Source organism: Metarhizium album (assembly GCF_000804445.1).
Source record: "Metarhizium album ARSEF 1941 chromosome Unknown scaffold_9, whole genome shotgun sequence".
In the NCBI taxonomy this organism is placed as follows: domain Eukaryota; kingdom Fungi; phylum Ascomycota; class Sordariomycetes; order Hypocreales; family Clavicipitaceae; genus Metarhizium; species Metarhizium album.
In genome coordinates, this window is record NW_024467583.1 from 9,735 (window position 1) to 27,223 (window position 17,489).

Here is a 17,489-nt window from a genome sequence, read left to right on the forward strand (position 1 = left end):
CATTCTGCTATTTGCGTCGCCTGCGCGGAGCAAGGGAATTCGCGGGTTTCCAGCAATTGGGTGCAAGGTCCACGGCAGACATGGACAGTCGATTCGACGGCGTCTTTGCTCACAACATGCTTGTATTTTCAGGCTGATGCGCTCACGTACATCGAGGGGATGCCAGCATCGTCAAGGAGCACATATATACAGGTACAAGTAGAAGGACGACACGTCCTGGCGGCAACGTTGGCAACCATGCCGTACCGCAGAAATCCCAAGTTGGCTCGGCGAAAGAGTGGTTACGAGGTGCCGGAGCAGCCGACAAAATTGTTTCCTGAAGCACCAGTGTGGGTGATGACGCCGGCAAGCTCGCAATCATCGTTGATGACGACGCGGTCAGGCCCAGGTGAGCCTGTCAAGAAGTCAGTAGAGAACGGCGCCGAGGCAGATTCGAAGCTGGGCCCTGGTATTTTCCTCCGCGTCTAAACACGTACCGCCAGAGTAGACTGCGCCCGACTTGAGAATGGGAAACTCGTCGTAAGGGCCGGAGACGGGAAAGTCGAAGCCTTCGTAGTTGTTGTATCGATGGGGGTAGGTCGAGGATCCGGCGTGGCTGCCGCTCCGGACATGATCGCAGGCAGTGTCGGCAGCGGCCTGCACATCATCAGAGGTGTATTGGACGCCGCCGCAGCTGGTGGCATCTCGGGCCTGGAGGTCAGCAGGGGCGGCGCTGGCCAGGGCAACGAGGGAGATGAGGCTGAAGACGGAGAACTGCATGTTGACCAGATGCCAGGCCGTCGATGTGCAAACTGTGTGGTCAATGAACTCTCGAGGCAGTCAATCCCACAGTCTCTCGCGCGAGATTCCGAGGGGGGGCTGTTCTTATAGCAAGCTTGCTTACCAGACCCCTTGCCCTTCGCCGTGGGTGGCTTGGAGACGGTGATACAGAAACCAGTGAGACCCCGACATCCGTTATTAGAACGGCACCGTCGATCTTGGTGCGCCGCCCTGGCATCGAAAGTCCATCTCGGCAGCTCAGTGGTGGCCGCCAAGTTCAGCTCTGAACACCAATCCAATATGTCGCGCAGTCTAGTCCGAAGCTTCGTGATACTACCGCCATGGCTCCCGCCACTCAGACGCCCTTGTCTACGCCATGTGAGGGTTGGCTTTATGGAGAGAGGAGCGGGCCGGGGTTGGGCGTCTTGAAAGGTCAACTTGTCGTGGTCGTGGATCGGCGTCCTAGTGGCCAGCTCCTCCGGCACTTTAATGGGCAATCCAGGGCTCTCGAGGGAAAAGAAGTCAGTCGATGGCTTCTTCGAAAGAGTAATTTTCTGTGTCACACAGGCGCGCATGACGCATGACCGAGACAGGCCCGTGATACCGCATTCGACCTGTCAAACCCAGCCCAGATCTTACTCAGCTTCCGTGTTGGTCTTGTGGCGCCGAAATCCTGTCAAAGCGCACGTTCAACCTCCCATTCACAGGATGAGTCGCTACCAAGTGGGCTAATCGTGCCCGCCCCACTTTATGTGGTTCGGCTAGCAAAAGCCCTCACCACCAAAGGTGGTGCTCGACAGCAAGGCGGGCCGGACACCAAGGCGGGCCAATTTTCAACCTAATAACGCTATTAACCTCTTCGCCTATAATGTACACCCTTCTCGTCCCAAATTTCTAGTAGATCTAGTACAGAATCCAGACGCCATTTACGTGCCTTTTTAGCTGCTTCAAAAAACGTCCTCTTGGCGTGGTTGTGGCGCCTTTTGTCGGCATGCTCTTTATGCTTGCTGTTCGCCTGATGAACTCGAGAAAGGTCTTTGCAAAGGCGTGATTGGAAGGAGAAACGGCGAATGGTTGACGCGACAGGTATGCATTTGTTGGCGGTGACGGGAGGGGAGCCATATGAAGAGGTGCATTATCTGTTGACTGTTTTTCTAGACCGGGAAATAAAAATAGGACATGTATAGAAAACCAGATATTACAGCCCTTTTTAAAAAAAAAATCAAAAAAATCAAAGGTCGTCACTCATTCATTGGAAGCTTCAACGAAAAAAAAAACCCCGGATGTAATTACGCAGCTCATTAAAGATCCACCTGATCAATCGCCGGCCACCATTGAGACCAGGCCCCCTGCTCGTCGAGGTTATTGCTGACTTCCGCGAAAAGCTGGTTCAACAAGGTATTAGTGTCGAGCTCGTGCTCGTGCTCGTGCTCGTGCTCGTGCCCTTGAACCGGCCAAGTCGCCTGCGCCGAGGGCCGCTCCGCGCCCCGAATCTCCCGAGTATGCGCGTCGGATCTATCCACGACACGGAACTCGTGGACAGACTGGTGTAGAGTATCAAAGTCTGCTCGTGTGCGCCCCTGGTATCGTGTCCGGTCCTCGGTTGCTCGCTCGTAGAGCACGGATGCATGGTGTATCGTTTTGATCTTGCGCGTGCCGCCCTCTCAATGTTAGCGCAACGGTGGCCACGGTCGTGTCATGCTTGCGGGCGGCTTACCCATCCGTCGGCGATTTTCCAGACAAGTCGAAACTTTTCCAGGTAGTCGAGACACATTTTGAGACAGTCGCTTGCTCGCGGGCTGCGGCCCAGGTTCATTCGGGGGTATTTCGCCACGTAGAGGTTGAGGTAGCCGGCTGAGAATGCGCAGAACCCGGCAAAGGGCGTCATGAGATGCACGCCACACTCGGAGGCCTCGTGTAGAATGGCGGCGATGTGCTCTGCCGCGCCGAAGAGGAGTCGGGAGCTGTCGTCCCACCAGCCCTCGGGGGCGGGCGCCCCCAGCATGGGCTGGTCGACTGGACCCCGTGGCTCCGACTCCGGGGTCGGCAGGAAGGGGAAGTACTCGCGGTGAAGCATGAGGGTGCTGACAAGGCGTAAGCAGGGGCGGCGGCGGCAAGTTGGGAGCCCCGTCGACCGCTACCGCTGTGGGAAGGGGATTCTTACCTCACGTAGTACAGGAGATTGAGGTAGACGAACGTCTCGCCGAAGCCGAGCGTCATGTGGACGGCCACCGAGTTGCTGGGGTAATGGAGCTTCCGATGCTGGCCTGCCCTTCGAAGATCCCGGCCCTTCCTCTCCCCCTTTTCCTGGCTACGCTCGTCAGCAATCAGCCAGTACCGTTCGGGAAGGTCGTGTCACCGTGTGGATGTCAGCCTCTGGTCTAGTCCACGGACGAGATCTGATTGGGATTTGCCTTCAAGGCACATAAGCCGGCGCCCAAACAAACGCAAAGGGTGCCGTCAGGCCTGTACTTGACTAACAGCAGATGAGGATTCCCATGGTGCAGCTATTCGGTGATCAAATTGGGTGGGAGTCTAGTCCACACAACCTAACCTAGCCTAAGGGCGGATCCTACAAGTCTGCGTGCGTGAAACGAAGCGACAGCTTGTTGCACGCAGCACGGCAAGCCACCGGGGTTCACGTACGTACCACGCCTGTCTTCGGAGCCAAAGCATTGGAGGAGGGCTTGCTCGGTCCTGGAGCATGGAACGTGACGTATCAAGAACGAATGCCGATCATCTCCAGCTTTCGCATGCAGTCTGTTCCTGGCCGGGAAACATAGATATAGAGTGTCTCATCCTTGTTACCAACGAGAACCCTATTCAATCTCAGAACTAGCGGCTGCCCTAGATTGAATTGAACGGCATCATCGTCAAAGATCGACCAACTACTGGTTCGGAGTTGTTAAACATGATATATTCGTACAGTCCTGCGATTTCGATAAAGACGTGCTAGGTGCCTCGTATCCTCAAGCATTTGCGCTGTACAATTACGTCGCCACCGCTCCAGAAGCCGAATATTTCCATCCAACGTTAAGTAGGATTGCTCCAGCGAAAACATGCTCGGATTGCCTGCCCACTGGGAAAGCTGCGCGAACCGACCCGCCTTGAGCTTTACTGACCGTTCTGGTTGTTACCGCCCTGGCCGCAAGCCTCGCTGCCGTTCGGATCGACTTGGCCGGTTTGACTGGCCTTCTGTTTCTGACTGCCAGCCTGGCCACAGGCCTTTTGACCGTTCTGACCGTTCTGACGAGGCTGGCCGTTTTGACCATTTTGAGCATCTTGACCAGGCTGACCATTCTGACCATTCTGACCAGGCTGACCATTCTGACCATTCTGACCAGGCTGACCAGGCTGACCATTCTGACCATTCTGACCGTTCCGACCATTCTGACCATTCTGACCATTCTGACCGTTCTGACCATTCTGACCGTTCTGACCATTCTGACCAGGCTGGCCAGGCTGACCATTCTGACCATTCTGACCATTCTGACCATTCTGACCATTCTGACCATTCTGACCGTTCCGACCGTTCCGACCATTCTGGCCGTTTTGACCATTCCGACCATTTTGACCACTTCGACCGTTTTGGCCATTCTGACCATTCTGACCATTCTGACCATTCTGACCGTTTTGACCATCTTGACCAGGCTGGCCGTTTTGAGCATTTTGAGCATCTTGACCAGGCTGGCCATTCTGACCATTCCGACCATTCTGACCATTCTGGCCGTTTTGAGCATCTTGACCAGGCTGGCCAGCCTGACTATTCTGACCATTCCGGCCGTTTTGACCATTCTGACCATTCTGACCATTCTGACCATTCTGACCATTCTGGCCGTTCTGGCCGTTCTGACCAACTTGACTGGTCTGGCCGTTCTGATTCTGGCTCTGATTAGCACCCTGGCCACAAGCCTTGTTGCCGTTCACACGACCGTTTTGTCGGGCCTGGCTGTTCTGGCCGGCCGCCTGCCCGCCCCTGTTCTTATTACCCTTATTGCTGGTTGTGCTGTTGGTGTTGTTGACGTTGCCGCCAAGGCCATTGACCGCTGCAGCACCACCACCGTTGCTCTGATCGACGAACCCACAACCAGTCTTGCCGTTTTGGAACTGGGCGCCAGGACCAGAACAGACGGGCACACCACCGGCTCGGCCGGCACAGCATCCGGACGCACAATCAGCGTTGTTTCTACATTGTCCCGTGATGAACTGCTTGCCCTGTCCGTTGCCGACGTTTTTCACCCCGGCAGGGTCCGGTGCAATACTAGCATAAGCCGTCAAGGCCACTACGAGGGACGAGAGTCAGCCCCTCGAACAGAGAAATGCAGTTGTCCGACGAGACTTACATGTGAGAAGAGAAGAAACGGCCAAGCGAACCATTTTGAGTCTGGCCAGCAGAGAAATGTGTCCAAAATTGGGAAAAATACAAAAAAACCCCAAGGTCCAAAGTAGCTGTGCCCGGTAGCTTGTGGCGTTATCGGCGACAAGGAAAACAAATGGATTTGTTGTAAAGCAAGTAATCGACGAAAGAAAGTAATCAACTCCAGGTCAAATGTGTCAGGTGTTGCGCGCAGTAAAGATGTGGATGGGTTCCCGACTCGAGCCAAGCTTTCGAGACGGTCCGGTTCCGTCTTTATATATTCAGCGCGGTCCACGGCGTCTGCCGCAGATGTGCGGACGGCATTTTGGAAACGGGCTGGTGTTGAAGCCGAGTCGGCATCCGAGGCGGCATTGGCTGGCGCCGCGTGATGAAAATTGTCAACATGCGCTTCTGCCGCGTGAGCTCCATGGTTCAAGTGGTGAAGCGCCTATTGTCCTCGGGCTGTCTGTCTGGCGCACGGGATGAAGGTTTTGACATGGCTGTCATTGTTTGGGGCTGATATGGGGATGGGGCCGATCCGCGACAACTAAAGCCGACCTGTGACACGAGGCGTTGAAGGCGACGATGGCGCGGGCGGATTTCTGCAGACGAGCATGAAACCGTTGATGTGCTCGGGGATATTGTCAACCCCCCTCGCGAGCTTGGACTCCGGCACGAGGGTCCGTGTCGTCGTTCTTGGCCACCGGCGAGGGAGGTAGGGCACGTGTGAATGCGAAAACTGACGGCGGTTTCGTCAATGCCGGTTGACACACGATGAGATGAAAGCTGCGTATTTACGGAGAACGTCGGCAAGAAGGAGTCCTTTGACGCGCGGGAACGGACAGAACCGTGTTGGGCGGGGCGGGCTGCGGAGCTCGGTTACATAAGCTCGTCCAGGTTGTCGTTCCCTGGAGCCTTGCGGGCCCCACCTGCATGATGAGGCCTACGCAGCTAGCAAGGCTGACTAAGGTGGGACGTTGGCGCGAGGTCCATATCAACTTCAACTTGGGCGAATATTACCATGGATACTGGTTTCGAGTTGCAAATTTGCAACCTGTCAGTTCCAGGTCGCGAGTTGCGTCGCAGCCAAGTTGACCAACTTCGTCCCTCCTTCCCTGCCTTCTGTCCCACCCGCAGACGCAAACGCAAAGACGCACGCCAAAGTTGAAACTTGGCGTGAAGCCCAGGCTCCCCTCTCGAGCGCGGCAGGCCGCTGGTCCAGAATGGCTAGAGTTTCGATTGCACACTCGAAGACTCGTTGCCATGTGCCGTCGTCCATCACGTCGGGGACCGAACCCGAGACACCCTTTGATGAGACCCATCTGGTCGCCAAAATGTTTCATCCCCTTTCATCCAATGGTGCGGCAAATATACCTTGGATATAGCCTATAGGTAGCCCTATAGGCTGTGAGCCCTCGTGTTTCAGCCCATCCAGCGCCCAACAACTGCGAGCGACCGAGAAGACAGTGGGCTGGGTTGAGGTTCGCGCGTGCTCACTGCGTTTACTCTAATCTTAATTTTAATTTCTTCCTTTTGACGAGGCGGGATCCTCCGGACCCAGCGCGGCGTCGACGTGACGGGAACTCCGTATCCTTCATCCATCACAGTCCAGCCCAGCTTCCACTCCTTGGCCACCTGGCCCCGAGGAGGACTCGTTTCCGTCAAGATCCGAGACTGCGTGCTGGCTAGTAGTCTAATTCGGGGCCACGGAGAAACGTCAGATGAAGCCGTCGGCTGCAAAGCCCGTCTTGCGCGGTACCGTATTGAGATGCAGGTTGCCAGCGGCGTCGCTGTAGCACGAGTCAGCCATGTCGGCGTTTTCGCCTCGCATCCAGCAGCGAGCCAGCCTGAGCAACTGTTTCTCTTGCATCAAGGCTGTGCAGCTGGGTTTTGCGAAACAACAAAGTAGACGAGTTGCCGCGCTTCTTCGAGGCTGGATACGCGTAGTTTGAAGGCTGGGCGTCATGACGAAAACCCGGTCAATTCCACGACGACGCCAGCCAGGCAGGCTGTGCTGGAAACAGACGAGCCGGTATGCCGCCGATGGGCAAACTGCATCCTATCTAGGGTATCAATATATTGGGAAACCTGAAACAGTAAATCACATTTCGTTAGCTGCAGTTCTCAACTCCACCTGCCATGTCCGTGGCAGTAGAGCTCATCTGGGCAATAATCCGGGATACGTGTCCAATATCACACTTGGGCTGTACGTATTACGACACGAGTATCCGTACTTGGCATGAGGAGAGTGGAATCGCACGATATAGACGGATAGCCCGCTCGCTCAGGCGCACATGTCAGGACTCATCTCCACAACAATACTGACGACGGATGGAGCCATGTATATTATGACTGAAGAGGGCTACTGATAGAAGCAAAGAGCAACGGCGTAGATGGAGGCGGACAGACATGTTCCGGCCTCAGCTCGACTATAAAGGAGCGCAACGAGGGCTTCGAGCCCGCCGCTGAACATCCTCGTCCCGGACACCAAATCACTCATCTCTAGTACCAAATCCCGTGACGACCACCAAGCAAGCACCCTTGGGCCTTTCTCACACGTCCATTGCTCTTCGGCGCCATCAGCTATGAGAGCCGCGCCCGTCATCATCACGGCCTTGGCCGGGTCTGCCTTGGCGGTGCCAGCTACCCATCGAGGACAGGAAGGGCTCGAGACGTCGAGCATTTCCGAAAGGAGGCGCGCATGCAACAAGCCAGCTGCCGATGGCCAGAGCAAGTGCTTCGCAGAGTCCTGCGGCAAGCAGGATCCCTACGCCCCAGAGTGCGCAGACCACAAGCGCTACATCCAGTGCATGATGCCCGTTCGCGACGCCAACATGAAATGCCTGCTGGACCGCAGCAGGGCCAAGACGACGGCCTGGGCTGCTCACGAACGATGCAGCAGCGAGGCCGTCAGTGGCTTTAGGGCCTGCCGCAACGAGGGAGCTATTGTCGACAGACTCTGGCTAGAGTGTTCTGCGAGGACCGTGGACGCCTACGAGCAATGCGTCCAAGCCGTTCCCGCGACGACATCTGCAGACATGGCGGCCTCCGAGTCGGTCGAAAGGCCCTTCGGCAACGACAGGCAGCTCCGAAACCAGACAATCCGGGAACCCATCTGGGCCGAACGCGAGCCCAGGAACAAGGAATTCGCAGACTGCGAGGCCAAGCTCCCCGGCAACAAGTGCGTCAGAGACTTCTTCCATCTGCAAGGTTCTGTCGGGCGGTTTGTCATGAACTGCAACGTCGGTGACCTGCAGAACAGGAAAAGCCCGCACCGGATTCTCCTGAGCAATTATCCCTCGAGTATGTTTCCCGAGGGCCCCGAGTGCGGGACCGTGAACGGCACTGTCGTCGTTCTCACCAAGGACGACTACGAGCCCATCTGCAACGCGTGCTTCAAGACCAGTAAGAGCTCGTCGCGGCGCTGTGGGCGGCCGGGTAATCCCACGGCTGGAAGGGCCTAGCCGACCGGTTATGGATAAGTTGTACGCAGAAGTTTGGTCTGGGACAGCGGTCAGGATGAGTGCAACACGACGACACCTCTTGTTTCTGGGCTTCACCCACCGTCTGTTTGTTTCTTCTGTCACGAGAAGCCGCAGTAAAAAGGGGCATGTAGATGGCTTGGTCGCATATGAGTTGTGAAGGGTTCGCGCGGCATCGGCTAGATGATATGTAGGCAGAGCGAAGCCGAAGCAAGCATTTCTCTCCCTCTCCCGTCCCGCAAAATAGACCCGAGAAAGCCGTGATGCCAGACACGCGACGCGGGCTCTCACTGCGGCGCAGAAGACGCCATGCGGCCGAGGCGTACGTTGCTCATCGGATGAAACATTGGCTTTGTAGCATCTTTCCGCTGTGAGCGTCGGCCTCCCGGGGTGCCCATGTGCCGTCTTTGAAGAGTCCCCGCAGTCCCGAAGAGACTCTTCAGGTTGTGTTTCCCTGCAGATTGAGGCGACCAAGTTGTGCGTCACACCAGCTGGGATTTTCAGTCGTATATATTTATAGCCAGGTCGATGACGGCTCCGCAATAGTGAGAGACCAAATTAGGTGTCCGTATGTACAGCATTCATCGTCCATCACATGTCGCCAAGTCGCCTTCTACGATGCCAAGGACTCGTACTTCTGGTCTGCCCGCTCGAATGCCCGTTGTAGGGGAATATCCTCCAGTGCGATAATTCTTGTTTTCTTCACGACCTTCCAAATAAAATACGCCGCCAAAACAAGTGGTATGTCGCTACGACAGGTTAGCAGAAGAGCCTGGTGGCGGCGAAGGGAAAGGTGAGGAGTAAGCCGCACAGGTAGGCAGAGACAAAGTTGCTGGCGTTCCAGTTGCCCTTTGTGAAGACGGCGAAACCGCCTGTCAAAAGGATAACAAGACACATGAAGAGTGCGGAATACGAGGAGTACACTTGGGCGGGAGGGTATATTAGCAGTCCGTTCGAGGCGCTTTTAGACTGGCTGAGGTGGACTTACACGTCCAGGAGTTCCACCACGGCAGTCGAGTAATGGGAATCGCTTGCTTCTTCATGGCCAAGCGCAACCGAATGTGGTTCGTCAGGATCGAGATCCACGACACCAAGACACCGGCGGCAGTCAGATTCACCAGCCACCAGAAGACAGTGATGGCATCGTGGGACAGACTCACGAAGCTGAGGAGGCTAAAGGCGGTGAATAGGAAGACGCAGGCGTAGGGCACGCCCCAAGACGTGGTTCTCAGGAAAATCCTGGGCGCCTGCTTCTTGACGGCCAAGCCGTACAGCACGCGGGTCCCGGCCAAGAGACTCTGGTTCGAGGCAGACCATGCCGAGGTGATGACGATGGCGTTGACGACAGATGGGATGGCGGGAATGCCTGCGGCCGAGGCGGCAATCACAAAGGGGCTCTGCGTGGCGTCGCCGCTCTGATTGTTCAGCCGGCCGTCTTGGCTCGACACGAGCATGCCCACAACGAGAATCGCCAGCATGTAGAAGAGCACGATGCGGATGAAGACGTTTTTGCAAGCAGCCGGGATAGCTTTGCGAGGGTTCTCGGTCTCGGCGCCCGCCATGGCAATTGTTTCAACGCCGGCAAAGGAGAAGACGGCGCCGGTCATGACGCTCCAGTAGCCCAGGAACTTGCCCCAGTTTCCGGCGGCAATGTACTCGACAAAGGGGCCCGGGTTGTCCCAGTACTTGAAGTAGAGGGGCGGTGTGCCCTTTACGCCGCCGAGGTCGATGACAAGGCCGAGAAGAATGAGGAAGACGACGAGAAGGACCTTGAGGACGGCGAAAAAGAACTCGACCTCGCCGAAAATCCGGACAAACGAGATGCCAACGACAAAGGTCAGGAGGTTGAAGGTGACGATCCAGACGGAGGGGTTGATGTCGGTCCAGAACTCGAAGAGGACGCAGATGGCGGTGATCTCGGAGGGGATGGACAGGATGTTGCCGTACACGAGTTTCCATCCAATGGCGAAGCCCCAGGCCGGGTCGACAAGAAACTCGGCATGCCGCACAAAGGAACCGGTGACTGGAAGCAGCGCGGCAACTTCTCCCAGGGCGAACTGCACGGCGCAGACGACAAGGCCGACGGTGGCATAGCCCAACAGCGCACCGAGAGGACCTCCGCGCTGGACAGCGCCGCCGAGTCCGAGGAACAGGCCGGTTCCAATGGCGCCGGCGATGCCAAGCATGGACAGATGGCGCTCGGCCAGGCCGCGCTTGAGGTCACGGCCCTCGCCAGCCGTGACTAGATCGCCATGGTGACTGTCGTCGTCGTCTCCAAAGGGCGGCCCTGAAGCCGTACGGACCAGTGCTTCGGCAGGATGCCACTGCTCAATGTTTGATGAGAAGACTGTGTCGTCGGCCAAGCCTCTGCCGTCTGCTGCTGCCGCTGCTGCTGCCGTTGTCGTCGTCGTCGTCGTCGTCGTCGTCGTCCCATAGTCCCTGGCGGCCGACGATGGCGTGCGGCTGCTGCCTTCTCGAGCGCGGGCAAGGAAGCTCTTGAATCCCATGATGTGATGGACTGAAATTCAAGCGCCCAGCCTTGCGGACGGCTCGAGATTCGCGAGACAGACAGAGCACAGGGCGTATTGCTCGCGAAGTTCACACGTTTCTTCTGCACGACGCTGCCCAGCTTAAGTACGCAGATGGTGCGTCTCCACTTTTGGCTGGATGGCGTCAACTACTAGGTACTCCGTACCTAGGTACGTACCTGCACTAGTTGCCGGGACCTGGTCCCAGAGTGGTTAATCAACAGGGGTTATATCCGTAAGTACTTAGTTACTTACCCTGTAGGCATGACCATCCGAGTACGTAAGTTACGTACTCGCACCGCCAAAACACCAAGACGCCGCGCGTCACGCATCACGCATCACGCATCACGTCACTAATCCCGCTCATCCACACAATCAACCTGCACAACCCTCGCCCCCCCGGCCCCGACAACCCAAGCGCTCAACCTCCCCCCATAAACACACGAAGTGTCCAAGCCCAAGGCATACCTCCCCCTCTGCAGCCCCCTCTTGGCATCGTGCCCAAACACGACCATGGTCCTGTCCCCCTCCGCGATCCCTTCCTGCCACTCATCCCACTCCGCCATCCAACCGCGCTCGCCAGGCTCCTCGAGCGGCACAAACCTGCCTCCCCCCTCCTCCCGCCCCAGACTCCGCATATGCATCACCGCGTGCGCACACTGCTCCTCCAACGCCACCCCGGGCACGAGACCCGCGTGCACAACAACGACCCGCCGAACCCCCCGCGGCAGCGAGGCCAGCGAGGCCGGCGAGGGCGTCACCGCCACGCGCACCATCAGAGGCAGCGAGGCAAGGAACCCGAGCTGCGACCCGGACAGCGTCTCCGCCGTGCGAGTGCTCACGCTCACGCTCGCGCTCACGCCCTCCTCCTCCTCCGCCTGCCCAGTCTCCCTCCGCCTGTCCGCAGCGGCCCTCAGCACAGCATCGTCGTGATTCCCCCTCACCCCGAGCGCCCCAATCGTCCCCGCCAGGTCAATCACCCCTCCGGAATCAGCGCCCTTGCTGACCAGGTCCCCTGCGAAAATAACCAGATCCCCCAGCGCCCTATCGAAGCCGACCTCTTCGAGGAGCGCCTCCAGCGACTTTCGTGACCCGTGGACATCCCCAACGATGATGAGGCGTCTCGCTGGGATGGGGTTTGTCGCTCCAGCTTCAGCGCCAGCCTCTGTCCCAGCGTCCGGGGGTGCCGTGGCGGCCAGCGTAACAGACAGGTCGTGTATGAATGTGGAAATGGGATATATGTCCTTTACTTTCGTGGCATCCGCCATGGTTTCCGTCACGGTTGTGGAGCTACATGCTCGCCGGGTCACAGATGCAAGAGTTGCGTGTTCCTCCTCCGGCCGACAACCTGTGTAGATTAAGTGGGTACTTACGGAATAGTAGGTACTCCGTATGTAGTTAGTTGTATGTTCCGTATCGAGAAATTAGTGGAACCCCAAATCAGACAACCTCCGCTCAGCTCCGTCACACGGGTGTCGCGACAGCTGCCGCCGCATATAATATGATACCCCATGACACCCTCTTTTTTTTCGACAAGTCTCTTATTTCTTACAGATATTATATAAATATAAATATATTTATCATATTACATGTACGTACAAAGGCGCCGGTCCATGTATCCCATCGTCAAATCAAATCTCCCGACCTCGCCAGTACCACTTATATGTAATTAGTAGATATTTCCCAGCGCAATAGTCAGTGTCCCGGAAATGCAGCGCCTCGCCAAAGAGATTTTGTTTTTGTTTTTTCAAGAGAAAAAAAAATTGCACCATGCTATGCATCGGCTATTCGGGCCCATATGCCAAAAAAATAATAAATGATGAATAAAATGAAACCTCAGGCCCCCCCCCCCCCCCCCCCTCTCTAGCGTGTCTATTCCGCGTCCTGCTCAACAAAAGAGAATGGTTGTCGCCGTGTACTGCCAAGTCATGCATGAAAACGGAACAATCGATAATAACAAACAAACCACAGAACATAGCTCGTTCAAGGGCAAAGCGTTGTCGGTGAGCTTCATGGCCGAACGCCATATCTCCATTGCTCGACACGAGCCATAGACCCGTTGTTCGTAGCCACGGGCATCATGCCTGCGCCGTACATCTGCGTTGCGGGCCGGCCATTAAAGGAACCCATAGTATTCATCCCTCCATAATGTTGGCCATAGGAATTCATTACGCCGTACCCGGCTTGGCCCACCGTGGGAGGTCCGTATCCGGGCCCGTAACTTGTCATCATGCTCGATCGTTTGGCAGCCAAGAGGCCCTGCGTGTTGACGGCAGTGCTAGACAAGCCCGCTCTGTGCCCAGAGCCACCCGTGCCGTCGTTAAAGACACCCCCCAGGAACCCGCCAGATCGTTCGAGACCTGATTGGGGGAGAGAAGAGGGCATCTGCATTCTCAGGGCTGCCATCTTGGCGTCCTGGTCTTGGGCGGCACGTCTTTGTTCCTCGACCAAGAGGCTTTGCTCTCGTGTCCGTCTCTCTGATTCCCTCTTGGGATGGGCGGCCAGTACATCGGCAAGGCTGAGGCGCCGTCGGGGCCCTTGCACTGGCTGATCGCCTACCGAGTTGCCGTGACTGATTTCTCGCTGCCGAGCGTCGCGTTCTGCCTGCAGTCGTCGGCGGCGTTGTCCAAGCGTCTCCTCCTCACCAGAAGCGGCCGCAGCTTGGGCCTCCTTCCTGCCACCCTGTTTCTTCTTCGATTCGTTGGCTGTGTCCTTTGCATCTCCAAACTGACTCAATAGCTCGGCCGAAAAAGCGCAACTCACTGGGCGGGCCATTGGTAGTTCCCCGTCCTTGGCTGCAAGTCTGCGGCGTCGTTCGCCCAATGTTTCTTCTTCCAACTCCTCTATTTCAGGTTCAGGGCTCGGCGTAACCGCCAATTGAGAACTTGACGGTGGGACCCCCAGAGCTTGAGCGGCAGATAAAGACATAACACTGCGGCGTTGGTTCAACACGGGCGGCGGGGGACCCAGACCCTGTAGACGAGCTCGGCGATGGCTGAGAGGTTCGTTGTCCTCCTGCTCTCGGCGCTCCATGAGGCCCATGGGTCGATCCAGGTCTGCCAGATTCTTGGCTCCCCGTTGCATTGCGGCGAGAATGGCCAAAGGCACGTCTTCGTCGTCGGATCCGTTCTGGTCTAGATGTGCTCCCGGGTCTTCCCAAGCCAGATTGACTCGCTTGTTCTTACGGTTCTTCCTCTGAGCCTCTGCTACCGTGTCCATGTCCAACAGCGTGGCATACATCCCATTGGGGAGGCCTTTACCCATGTTTCTCACTCGCTGCTTTTGCTCTTGCTTGCGCAACTGCAGTTCAGCAAGAAGCGTCGTGGGAGGACCGAGATAAGCATCCTCCGAACCCCCTGCCTCGGGCCACTCCTCTTCCCCGCCGTCGTCCTCGTCCTCGTCCTCGGCCTTGCTGCCATGAGCCCGAATGGCCTCATCGGCACTGACGACACTGCCCGGGGTATGCCGTCCGTCTTGGAATCCGTCCGCCTCTGGTCTTGTCAACGCGATACTACTGTGGGGACGTTTCTGTTCGTCGCTATCGTGGCTAGAGTTTCTTTTTCCTAGCCACATCATAGATGATCTCTTTTTTGGTAGAGGCTCTGGATCAAGGCCGTGTATAGTAGCAACAGACTGACGAGCTTTATTTTTCTTCCTTTTCCCATATACTTCGGATCCAAGCTTGCCGGCATAGACATGGTCTGTGAAGGCACTAACAGGTGCACTGGCAGAGGCGTCCAGAATGCTGTCAAGAGTGGCCATGGCAGAGCCGTCTTTGATCTCCACTTCATGTGCGACGGACGGCAGGTCAAAGAAAGCGCTGGCTCTAAGCTGTGGCGGCAACGTGTCGAGCATAGATGCCTTTGACTTCCGGTCTTCTTTGAGCACTTTTGACAATCGTTCGGGGCGGCGTAAAAAATCTGGCGCCGCATCATCATCTGCCGCCTGCTCGGGCGGCGGAGTGGGCAGCGAGTCTTGTTCTGCGTGCAGGGACTTTGCTTCACCACCACCGAAAGGGTCGAACGAGGACAGCGCAGCAAACGAGTCTCGGTGGTTGGCAACAGGATCCGGCAACCATGAACCTCGAGCCGGGGCCTCTTGTGCAGCAGAGGATATGGCCTTCAGATCGTCAAAGGTGGACTGACGCTTCCGCTGGGGGTGCGTAGAGATTTCTTGAGGAGCGTCCATCATCATGCTCAGAACCTGGGACCGTCTCTGGTTCCTAGTAGCAGTCTTGGGCTTGGAAGACAACTTTGGGGGCAGATTGAGCATGGCAGGGACACGTGCGGGGTAGTATAGCATCTGCTGGCCGGTTGAAGGGTCGATATAGGAGGTCGGACGAGCCATGGAGATGGGGGCGGGGCGAGGTGTCGGCAAACCTGGCTCCATGTCCGGTCGCACATACAAGTCTTCCTCGTTTTGGGGCTCCCAGTGTACTCCGTCAAAATCGATGAAGGCATCGCGAGCCTGTTCGCAAGTGTCAGTCGAATGAGCGCTCTGTGGACGATGCTTGTGTCGGTCGTCTGCCGGCCCCGACGGCGCTGGGGGCTGCGAGCGCACGTGAGCATGCTGAGGATCTGGTTGGAGTTCCAAGTTGTCCTCAAGCAGTTGGTGAAGCACGTCGGTGCTGAGCATATCCGCGACCGTTTCGTCACGTAGTCGAAGGCTCTCGGCGCTTTTTTCTTCAAGTGGCGGGGCGGCATCAGCTTCGTCAAAGGCCTTTTGATTCAAAGATATTGGCTCCGACTCGGAGATTTCGGCAAGTGACATCCTGGTGGACCGAACGCTCCGGACGGACGACTTTCCAGGGCCATGCCTGGACAGGATCGCATCATGGGCTGCATCTGGTCGTGCGGATGAGTTGCCAGAGCCAGACCGAAGGCGGCTCGTAAGCGATGTGTTTGGTGACAAGACGAAGCCAGCAGGAGAATAGCCACCGTGTCTCGCAGCAATATTGGTGGAGACGATGGAGGAGGTAGTAGATAAGTGTCGAACGAGCTGGGGAGCGAGGGATGGTGTCTTTTCGTCGACTGAGGCCATGGCGGCTAGGGCGAGCTTCGCTGATCGCCTGCTGTCACTTCTCTTCAACTCGCCGAGCAGGTCGCGGATTGCGCCGTCAATGGAGCTCGTCATGGACAGCCGCTCGGCGGTGGCTTCGAGTTGAGCAATGTTGCCCGCCGCAGATCCAGATCGGATTCCGTTGTCGGGGATCCCGTGGCTCATGGGCGACGAGCGGGCTATGGGCTTGGGGTGAAGGATGCGCGTGTCTGCCCGCACGCTTGCAGTGCGAAGTGGACGTGCGTCGACAAGTTGGACGGGAGAGCCACGTTTGGCATCGTGATCAGGGGGCGGCGTTGACGTTGTTATTTGGCTGGCGGGGTCCCCAGGGTCATCCGGGGCTGAGGCCTGGGCCTGGATTGGATGGGGTCTGGTAGTCGGCGCACTGGGGCTGTGGAGCGACGAGGCAAGAGAAGACGCAGCAGAGGAGGACTGTGAGGCCAAGGCAGAGCCGGCGACAGCGCAAACGCCAGAGACAGGGACAGGGACAGGGACAGAGCCACAGCCACAGCCAGAAGAAGCAGGGCTAGAATTCTTCAAGATTGTCGCGATGCTGGGATCGGGGCGCCTCTGCTGCTGTTCCTGGACCGCACATGGCACTGAATCAACAATTCCAGCAACGCCGTCGCCGTCGGCATGTACAGGGGCGGGCGAGACAAACAGCAGGTCTGGCGTCTCGGCAGGTGACAAGGGAACATGGACAGAAAAGGGGTTCGCGGCCCTCTGCCCTGTCCGTGCCATGCCAGCGCCGCCAACACGTCTTGGAGCCTCGGTGCTCTCTCGTCTGCTCAGGCCGGAGCCGTCGCCGTCGACGACAAGGCCCAGGGGCGTAGCGGCCCGATCAGCAACAGGTCGTGGCGGCGGCGTAGGACTTCTTGCTGTGGCCGGAGGCGAGACGGGCAGTATCGGGTCGCCATGATTGGTATGAACTGCAAGCGCAGTCATGGCGATGCTATTTGCGCCTTGGCTACGTGCAAGGGCGCGGGTAGAAGAGCGCGGGGAAAGGACGGGGCGACTCGTGGGCTCCGTGCGAGTGTATTCGATGTATGGTGACGCCGAGACATAAAATGAGTAGGCGGTGCGTCTGGCGGGGGGAGCACGAACGCCGTGGTGCGTGACGACGCGAGGCCCAGCGTGTGGCGTAGAGGTTTATTATCCCATTCAGCCCGTCTCAAGGACTTTTCGCAGCAGCCGGAGCGGGCCCAAGACCGCCGTCATTCCTCTCTTGGCCGGCGAGAATGTGCTGGGCAGTTGGTGGCAGCCGAGTGAAATGAGGGAGAAGCGCCGTGGGCAGCGTGCCGGGTT

The 17,489-nt window shown here is 57.3% G+C and overlaps 6 protein-coding genes across 6 annotated transcripts; 1 reads left to right on the top strand and 5 right to left on the bottom strand.

The window, feature by feature from the left end:
• Window positions 1-281: 281 nt before the first annotated feature.
• MAM_04108 (Guanyl-specific ribonuclease F1) lies at window positions 282-759 on the bottom strand (the record flags this gene model as incomplete). The annotated part of the gene is made up of 2 exons (XM_040822906.1): window positions 282-394; window positions 477-759. The coding sequence occupies 2 exons, from the start codon at window positions 757-759 to the stop codon at window positions 282-284; spliced, it is 396 nt and encodes a 131-aa protein (XP_040678785.1).
• Window positions 760-2,060: 1,301 nt separating this feature from the next.
• Window positions 2,061-5,136, bottom strand: MAM_04109 (Collagen triple helix repeat protein; the record flags this gene model as incomplete). The annotated part of the gene is made up of 6 exons (XM_040822907.1): window positions 2,061-2,420; window positions 2,477-2,843; window positions 2,924-3,070; window positions 3,406-3,456; window positions 3,878-5,042; window positions 5,103-5,136. 6 exons carry the CDS (start codon window positions 5,134-5,136, stop codon window positions 2,061-2,063), a joined length of 2,124 nt encoding a protein of 707 aa, XP_040678786.1.
• A 2,565-nt stretch (window positions 5,137-7,701) lies between these two features.
• On the top strand, window positions 7,702-8,580 carry MAM_04110 (uncharacterized protein; the record flags this gene model as incomplete). Its single annotated transcript, XM_040822908.1, has 1 exon — window positions 7,702-8,580. One exon carries the CDS (start codon window positions 7,702-7,704, stop codon window positions 8,578-8,580), a length of 879 nt encoding a protein of 292 aa, XP_040678787.1.
• Window positions 8,581-9,211: 631 nt separating this feature from the next.
• MAM_04111 (Amino acid/polyamine transporter I) lies at window positions 9,212-11,105 on the bottom strand (the record flags this gene model as incomplete). The annotated part of the gene is made up of 3 exons (XM_040822909.1): window positions 9,212-9,347; window positions 9,410-9,521; window positions 9,587-11,105. The coding sequence occupies 3 exons, from the start codon at window positions 11,103-11,105 to the stop codon at window positions 9,212-9,214; spliced, it is 1,767 nt and encodes a 588-aa protein (XP_040678788.1).
• Window positions 11,106-11,479: 374 nt separating this feature from the next.
• On the bottom strand, window positions 11,480-12,394 carry MAM_04112 (Ser/Thr protein phosphatase family protein; the record flags this gene model as incomplete). The annotated part of the gene is made up of 1 exon (XM_040822910.1): window positions 11,480-12,394. One exon carries the CDS (start codon window positions 12,392-12,394, stop codon window positions 11,480-11,482), a length of 915 nt encoding a protein of 304 aa, XP_040678789.1.
• Window positions 12,395-13,136: 742 nt separating this feature from the next.
• MAM_04113 (uncharacterized protein) lies at window positions 13,137-17,129 on the bottom strand (the record flags this gene model as incomplete). The annotated part of the gene is made up of 1 exon (XM_040822911.1): window positions 13,137-17,129. One exon carries the CDS (start codon window positions 17,127-17,129, stop codon window positions 13,137-13,139), a length of 3,993 nt encoding a protein of 1,330 aa, XP_040678790.1.
• Between the last annotated feature and the right edge of the window lie 360 nt (window positions 17,130-17,489).